The sequence below is a fragment of the Chiloscyllium plagiosum genome, chromosome 20 (assembly GCF_004010195.1).
Source record: "Chiloscyllium plagiosum isolate BGI_BamShark_2017 chromosome 20, ASM401019v2, whole genome shotgun sequence".
Classification (NCBI taxonomy): Eukaryota; Metazoa; Chordata; class Chondrichthyes; order Orectolobiformes; family Hemiscylliidae; genus Chiloscyllium; species Chiloscyllium plagiosum.
The window spans coordinates 8727951-8736750 of NC_057729.1; the positions used below are offsets into that span (position 1 = coordinate 8727951).

Consider the following 8800-nt stretch of genomic DNA (forward strand, 5'->3'; position numbering starts at 1 on the left):
ATTGTCTAGTTATCACCATTGTTAACAGCTAACCCGAGAATGCAACTTTAAAGAAGGTTTTGTGATTTACACATGAAAGAAGTGAAACTATCACTGTATTCTAACAGATGAAAGGCTTAACAGACAATCAATTTTTCAATGTATAATTTCAGTTACATCACACTGCAAACTTTTGCTATAAATTCCGTGTTACGATCGAGCCCTCCACAATCACCTGATGAAGGAGCGTCGCTCCAAAAGCTAGAGTGCTTCCAATTAAACCTGTTGGATTATAACCTGGTGTTGTGTAATTTTTAACTAACTTCACCTCCACCTTCAACACTTTCCTTCCTAGTCTGAGGAAGTGTTTTTGGGACATTCCCTATTGTCCGTTATCCGTCTGAGTTACCTGCCTTCCTTTCACTCTCCTATTTCTTACCTCTTTCAAACTGGGGTGACAGAAAACAGTGGGTGGCACAGCGGCTCAGTGGTTAGCACAGTTGCCTCGCCAGGGACCCAGGTTCGATTCCCACCTCGGGCAACTCTCTGTGTGGAGTTTGCATATTCTCCCTGTGTCTGCGTGGGTTTCGTCTGAGTTCTCCGGTTTCCTTCCACAATACAAAGATGTGCAGATCAGGTGAATTAGCCATGCAAAGTTGCCCATAGTGTTAGGTGGATTAGTCAGGGATAAAACATAGGGTAGGGGACTGAGTGTGGGTGAGTTACTGTTTGCTGTGAACTTGTAGGGCCAAAGGGCCTATTTCTGTACTGTAGGGAATCTAATCTAAGACAGGTTTACAGATCAGTTCATAATCATAAGCCATTATAACTGTTTATCTTGCTTTTGCTACCCTTTGGTCTTCTACGTGAATTACAAGGTAGGGAAATTTTCAATTCTTCAAAAGGAATGATGTCTCTGAGTGCATCATAATTATTTTCAGTGCTCTTTAATGCTCTTATCTACCTGTCAAAATTATTTTGTTTAACTCTCAAACTCATTGTACATTTGTACAGGTGTAACCATAAGTTCTGAAACCTCTGCCTGCATAATACTTTCTCAAATTACTTTGCTTCAAATTTTCAGAAAATTTACAAATTTGAAATATCACTTGTCTGAACCACAGTTTATGACTCGTCCTGTCCGCTTCCAAGCTCTCTCAAACTTCTGGTTTAACTTTCTTAAGCTACAACATTTGGTAATGTAAATTTCCTTTTGCTTTTTCTGCACTTCCTTTGTCAATGTCCTTTTTAGGTTCCACACTATCCTCTTCATATTTACCAATTTTCCTAAGCTTTGTGACATCATTTGAACTTGTCCCCTGCATACAAAAATTTAAATCATTTATAAATTATAGGAAAAACAAAAATCTCAATATGAACCTAGGGAAACGACCCTATAAATCTTCTCCATTTTTATCTCAGCTAATTTTATATCCATGTTATTACTGTTCCTTTAAATTCATGACTTATAATTCTATTCTCAATAAATGGAAGTCAAGGCCATTGCATCAACAGTATTTCCCTCGTAACCCTCTCTGTTATCTCTTCAAAAAACTCCAGCAAGATACTTAAACATAATTTTCCTGTAACAAATCCATGCTGGCTATTCCAAATCAATAGGCAATTTTGCACTTGATAATTAATCCTATCCTGTCCTATCCTATCCTGTCCAGTAGAAGGCGAGGACTGCAGATGCCGGAGATCAGAGTCGAGAGTGTGGTACTGGAAAAGCACAGCAGGTCAGGCAGCATCCGAGGAGCAAGAGAATCGACGTTTCGGGCATAAGCCCTTCATTAGGAATCCTAACGATTCTCCTGCTCCTTGGATGCTGCCTGACCTGCTGTGCTTTTCCAGCACCACATTCTCAACACTAAATAATTAGTTGCAGAGTTTTTCCTACTGTTTTGACGTTCTATTGGTGGGCAGCACGGTGGCACAGTGGTTAGCACTGCTGCCTTACAGCGCCGGAGACCTGGGTTCAATTCCCGCCTCAGGCGACTAATTGTGTGGAGTTTGCACGTTCTCCCCGTGTCTGCGTGGGTTTCCTCCGGGTGCTCCGGTTTCCTCCCACAGTCCAAAGATGTGCAGGTCAGGTGAATTGGCCATGCTAAATTACCCGTAGTGTTAGGTAAGGGGTAAATGTAGGGGTATGGGTGGGTTGCGCTTCGACGGGTCGGTGTGGACTTGTTGGGCCGAAGGGCCTGTTTCCACACTGTAATGTAATCTAATCTAATACTGGACCACCTTGCCAACCTGTTTTTGAACAAGGACATGAGGTTTGCAATTCGCCATCCTCTAGCACCATCATCCTGGGAATCCTGGGAAAATTGAAAGATTGTTGTCAATACCTCTGAAATGTCTTTTTCGTTTCTTTTAATATCATTGGATGCATCTGGTCCCAGTGTCTGATCTACTTCAAATGGTGAAAGCTTATCGAATACCAACTCCTTATCAATTTGCCTCAGTTGTAAATGACTGTGTTTCCTCTTCCATCATACCATGGGCAGAATCTGCTTCATAAATGAAAACAGATGCAAAGTATTCATATAGCATGCCTATTGCCTCCATGTGTAATTCCCCTTTTTGGTCCCTACTTAACTGTACTCCTTTTGCAAACCTTTTTACAATTTGTGTGCTCATAGAATACTTTGGGATTTTCCCTGCCAGTAATTTCTCTGTTCCATGTGTTTATTTTCTCACCTTCCTTCTGAACCTTCTGTATTCATTTTGATTCCTAACTGTACTTACTGCCTGACACCTGTCATAAGTGCACTTTTTTCCTACTTTATCTTAGTTTCTATCTCCTTTGTCATCCAGGAAGCTCTGCTTTTGTTTGTCGTGCCTTTCTCTTTTGAGGGAACGTTCCTTGAATATGCCTAAAGGTAGCCTGTTATTCAGGTACTGTTATTCCTGTCAGCCACCTTTGGTTTTAGTCCATCTGGCCCAGTTCCATTCATGATATACTGAAGTTAGCTAACCACCAGTTGATTCTAAGTACTTTGTCTGCTGTCTTTGTGGCAAGATTAAAATTCACTTTGTGTTTTTCAGAGAGCCTCTGGGGCGAGGCGAAGCACTGCAACATGCTTACTAGACAGCTTCAGGAAAGTTGGAAGAAATCTAAAGGGAACCACCTCGTAGAAAAACTAATTTTTGAAGTCACTAGTGCCAATGTAGTTCAGGACACGTCCTCCAAATATGTGGTGAGTGTTTAATGTTGTTGAGGTTAACTGTTGAATAGATAAGCCTTCGTTTTCTTGATGAAAGGCATTAATGTGTCAAAAAAAACTACACCTTATTATAGTCTAACCATTGAGGTGAATAGCATAGACAAAACTAAAGAAAAATGAGAATATCATCAAAGGGAAGGGATTAGACAGACTTTTTAATAGAGTGCGATCAGCTGAATTAGATTGACCCTTCTCTGGAAATTTTTCTCTTTATCTGTCCCCAAATACCTCCAATCTGACATTGCCATAGATTCACTGATGTTAAATCTAGAATCTGTCAATAAGCTTGAAGAATGAACAGCATCTGAACAATTTCTTACAACGTAGTAAAGTGGCAATAGACTGAGATCTCCAAACCAGGCCACTTGGAACTAGGATTCAGCAACTCGGGGAGTTTTGCTATTCTGTCAACTAGAACCATTTTGAGTTAATTTCTTGACTTGATTCGATGGGAAACTTGAAACATGCTCTCGCAAACACATTTGGATTTCATTTTGACCGTAAATGAACAAACGCTCAAACACTCAGACGTAGAATCCATTTATGGGTGGTGTGTGTTCACATTGCTGCTGCTCTTTATAATTCTCACAGCCACAGATGTCCTTATCTGGTCTGGTCTCGTGTGACTCCAGACCCACAGCAATGTGGTTGGCTGTCAACTGACCTGTGGGCAATTAGGAGATGGGTAACAAATACTGGCCTAGCCAGCAATGTCCACATCCAGAGAATGATTTTTTTTAGAAAAGTGGATTTGCTTTTGTTTCTTGTCTTTCATCTTTCTCATGCAAACACACTTGAGAGTATGTTTTACTTTTTAAAAAAAAAAATCGTTTTTCTGATGGAAGGTCTCAAGTTAGGAGTTCAAACTCTTCAAACTTCATTTAGATGCTTTTCTTTTTGATTGGTAAAAACTGCAACATTTTACACTTTTCTTATTGCCTAATGTTCCTAAACTGAAGTATATTAGTTACAGACTGAAAAGTTAAGCAGTTTTTCAGAGTCCATTTTGTTCCTTTTAAAATTCTGAACATATGCATCTTCCTATAAATAACTGAAGTTTTTAAAACAATGTGTAATTACTTCTTTAAATTGTACCAACAGTTGGAGGGATGTATGAGCTACCATATGTCAATGTGTCCTACTAATCTTTCAGTTCATTTATAGTAAAGGATCTTTTTAATCACAGAATGCCATAGTTACTTGTACTCTATAATTATATATTGAATGCAAGTCATTATCTAAACAGTCTCCTGTGCCAAAGGTTTTTTTGCCCATGTTCTTCAAAGATCTAGGCAACAGTATTAATTGTTGTTTGGGTCACAAATGACACATTGTGTAATCCTGTATCAATTTAATCTTTCTTTTAAAAATTCAAACAGGCTTCTTGCATTTCTAATGGTGTTAGGTTTGTTAATTAAAGCAGAAATAGAAATGACAGGCAGCAGCAATCCAGTTTTACTTTAATTGACCCATTACGAGTGGCTTAACTAGGGTGATATCTGGTAGTGCTCTTCATTAGGGCACTATGATTCCAGATATAGCTGTCTCAACAGCAGGGTGGGACAGTGGCTATTATTAGTAAACTATGACAGTGGCTATTAATAGATAAAATGTCAGATCAGTGGGAATTGCTCCAAAATGATTTGATTATGATACAGAAACAGTTTATACCCAAAATGGATAAGAATGTTACCTGACAAAGAAAAAACAGATGACTAAAGAAGAAAGGTGTACAGAAATTTCAAGAAAAGATGAAAATGTGTAAACCCTGGTGAAAAGAAGTGCACAAAGAACAACAAAATAGACAGTATGTGCTTAAAAAAAAGAGCTTGAATATGAACTTGCATGAAACATCAAATTCAATACAATTGTTTTAAAGTTCTATTTGGGGAAACATCAAGAGTGTTATTGAAACTAACAATGATAATGTTCCTAATTAAAGTAAGGAATGTTGGTCAATTAATGGCAGTCAGTATTTTTGGTAGATTAGATTAGATTACTTACAGAGTGGAAACAGGCCCTTCGGCCCAACAAGTCCACACCGAAGCACAACCCACCCATATCCCTACATTTACCCCTTTAACCTAACACTATGGGCAATTTAGCATGGCCAATTCACCTGACCCGCACATCTTTGGACTGTGGGAGGAAACCCACGCAGACACGGGGAGAATGTGCAAACTCCACACAGTCAGTCGCCTGAGTCGGGAATTGAACCCGGGTCTCTGGCGCTGTGAGGCAGCAGTGCTAACCACTGTGCCACCGTGCCGCCAAATGATAAAGATGTGCCATTTCACGCAATAAAACTAATCTTGTATCAGGGACAAGGACTCACCATAATTCACATGAGCAAAATAATAGTACTGGAGAAAATATGATGGTAAAAAGTGGCAAATCCTCGAAATACATTGAAAAAAAGAATTTTAATCTTTGGTATTGCCCTAACTATAATTCTCTAAATTTCTTGCAATTCAGAAACTCTTCCTTTGGAGCAGAACATTGCAAATGTTATGCAGCTCCTTAAGAGAGGTGAGAAAGGGAAACCAGAAAATTACAGGCCAGAAATAGATGGTGACACCTTGCAAAATGTCCATATTACAGAGGAGGAAATACTGGATGTCTTGAAACGCGTAAGGTGGATAAATCCCCAGGACCTGATCAGGTGTACTCTAGAACTCTGTGGGAAGCTAGAGAAGTGTTTGCTGGGCCTCTTGCTGAGATATTTGTTTCATCGATATTCACAGGTGAGATGCCGGAAGACTGGAGGTTAGCTAACGTGGTGCCACTGTTTAAGAAGGGTGGTAAGGACTAGCCAGGAAACTATAGACCAGTGAGTCTGACGTCGCTGGTGGGCAAGTTGTTGGAGATAATCCTGAAGGACAGGATGTACATGTATTTGGAAAGGCAAGGACTGATTAGGGATAGTCAACATAGCTTTGTGCGTGGGAAATCATGTCTCACAAACTTGATTGAGTTTTTTGATGAAGTAACAAAGAGGATTGATGAGGGCAGAGCAGGAGATGTGATCTATATGGACTTCAGTAAGGCATTCGACAAGGTTCTCCATGAGAGACTGATTAGCAAGGTTAGATCTCACAGAGTACAGAGCGAACTAGCCATTTGGATACAGTGCTGGCTCAAAGGTAGAAGACGGAAGGTGGTGGTGGAGGGTTGTTTCTCAGACTGGAGGCCTGTGACCAGTGGAGTGCCACAAGAATCAGTACTGCGTCTGCTACGTTTTGTCATGTGAGCATAAGTGGTACAGTTAGTAAGGTTACAGCTGACACCAAAATTGGAGGTGTCGTGGACAGCAAAGAGGATTACCTCAGATTACAACAGGATCTTGACCAGATGGGCCAATGGGCTGAGAAGTGGCAGCTGGAGTTTAATTTAGACAAATGTGAGGTGCTGCATTTTGGAAAAGCAAATCTTAGTGGGACTTATACACTTAATGGTAAGGTCCTAGGGAGTTTTGCTGAACAAAGATATCTTGGAGTGCACGTTAATAGCTCCTTTGAAAGTGGAGTCGCAGGTAGATAGGATAGTGAAGAAGGCGTTTGGTATGCTTTCTTTCATTGGTCAGAATATTGAGGACAGGAGTTGGGAGATCATGTTGCGGCTGTACAGGACATTGGTTAGGCCACTGTTGGAATATTGCGTGCAATTCCTGTTGGAAAGGTGTTGTGAAACTTGAAAGGGTTCAGAAAAGATTTACAAGGATGTTGCCATGATTGGAGGATTTGAGCTATAGGGAGAGGCTGAACAGGCTGTTTTGCCTGGAGTGTCGGATGCTGAGGGGGTAACCCTATAGGGATTTACAAAATCATGAGGGGCATGGATAGGATAAATAGATAAAGTGTTTTCCCTAGGATGGTGAGTGCAGAACGAGAGGGCACAGGTTTAGGGTGAGAAGGGAAAGATATAAAAGAGACCTCAGGGGCAACTTTTTCACATTGAGGGTGGTACGTGTATGGAATGAGCTGCCAGAGGAAGTGGTGGAGGCTGGTACAATTGCAACATTTAAAGGCATCTGGATGGGTATATGAATGGGAAGGGTTTGGAGGGCCGGGTGCAGGCAGGTGGGACTAGATTGGGTTGGGATATCTAGTCGGCAAGGATGGGTTGGACCGAAGGGTCTGTTTCCATGCTGTACATCTCTATGACTCTATTTTAGCATTACAGCTGCTGTGAGGAAATTACTAGTCTATAATTAACCATAGAATAACTGAACACATGAAATGTTTAGCTGCTTAGTAATAGTGCCAGCCTAAGTTTATAAAGGGTGGGTTAAGCCTGAAGGACCTGACTAAATCTTTTGAAGAGCTATCTAATAAGTAAACACAATTGTAGCAAATAGATTCCAGTATGATTAAGTTGAGGCCAGAAAATAGATAGATCTGAGTACCTTCTTAATGGTGAAAGACTAAAATCAGTATCAGTCAAACAAGTTTATAGTCCATGTACTGACCATTAAAATGTCATAGGCAGCTATCAAAAAAAAATTAGAAGGTTAATAGAATGCTGGCTTTCACATCTACAAGTAAAGAATATAAGGGGACTGAAGTCCTATGAGATGCTTTAACTGTTTTAAGTCCTTTAGGAAGGAAGAAACAAAGTAATAATTTTGTATAGAATAACAAGGCAACAATTCAGAAGGATGTTAATCAAGAGCTACAGCATTGTTCTACTGTATTCTTCCTTGAGAAGTGGATGTTACTGGATGGGCATTTGGATGCCCATCCCTAATTATCCTGATTAGCTCTGTGGTCCATTTCAGGGATCAGCTAAGAGTCAGACATATTGTTGTGAATCTGGAGTCACATGTAGGCTAAACTAGGTAAAGAGAGCAGATATCCTTTCCTAACTGACCTCAGTAAACCAGATCAAATTTGCAATGATTACCTGGTAATATGATCCTCTGCTATGTGGAAAAACTGCTTTCTGAAAGATCACGGGTGCTGGTGAAGATCTACGACCCCTCAAGAGGGGCCTCTTGGTTTGAGATCGGGCAAAAGAATCAACAAATGCAGTCCATTCAAAAAGCAACGGTCATTAGTTTATTGAATTAAGGTACTTTCACGCAATTCTATCCAGCAACACAGAGTTTGAAGCTTCTGTGTTCCGTGGTGAAGTTGCGCAATTACATTTGAAAGTTACACATTATTTATATGTTTTTTTTAGTAATAATACAATCTTAATGACAAGAAAGACCAATCACATATAATAAGGTGACAAGATTTAGAACATAGAACAATACAGCACAGAACAGGCCCTTCTGCCCACGATGTTGTGCTGAACATTTGTCCTAGCTTAAGCACCTATCCATGTACCTATCCATTTGCCACTTAAAGGTCACCAATAATTCTGACTCTGCCACTCCCACAGGCAGCACATTCCATGCCCCCATCACTCTCTGGGTAAAGAAACTACCCCTGACATCCCCCCCTATACCTTCCACCCTTCACCTTAAATTTATGTCCCCTTGTAACACTCTGTTGTACCTGGGGAAAAAGTCTCTGTCTATCTATTCCCCTGATCATCTTATAAACCTTTATCAAGTCACCCCTCATCCTTCGCCGTTCCAATGAGAAAAG

The 8800-nt window shown here is 40.4% G+C and overlaps 1 protein-coding gene across 1 annotated transcript in view; it reads left to right on the forward strand.

Moving 5' to 3' along the window:
- Nucleotides 1-8800, forward strand: part of snx21 (sorting nexin family member 21) — a 60449-nt gene that overhangs the window by 36284 nt on the left and 15365 nt on the right. Inside the window, exon 3 of the mRNA XM_043710161.1 lies at nucleotides 3028-3179. Within this exon, the coding sequence (XP_043566096.1) occupies nucleotides 3028-3179 (152 nt within the window). The remainder of the gene's footprint in view (nucleotides 1-3027; nucleotides 3180-8800) is intronic.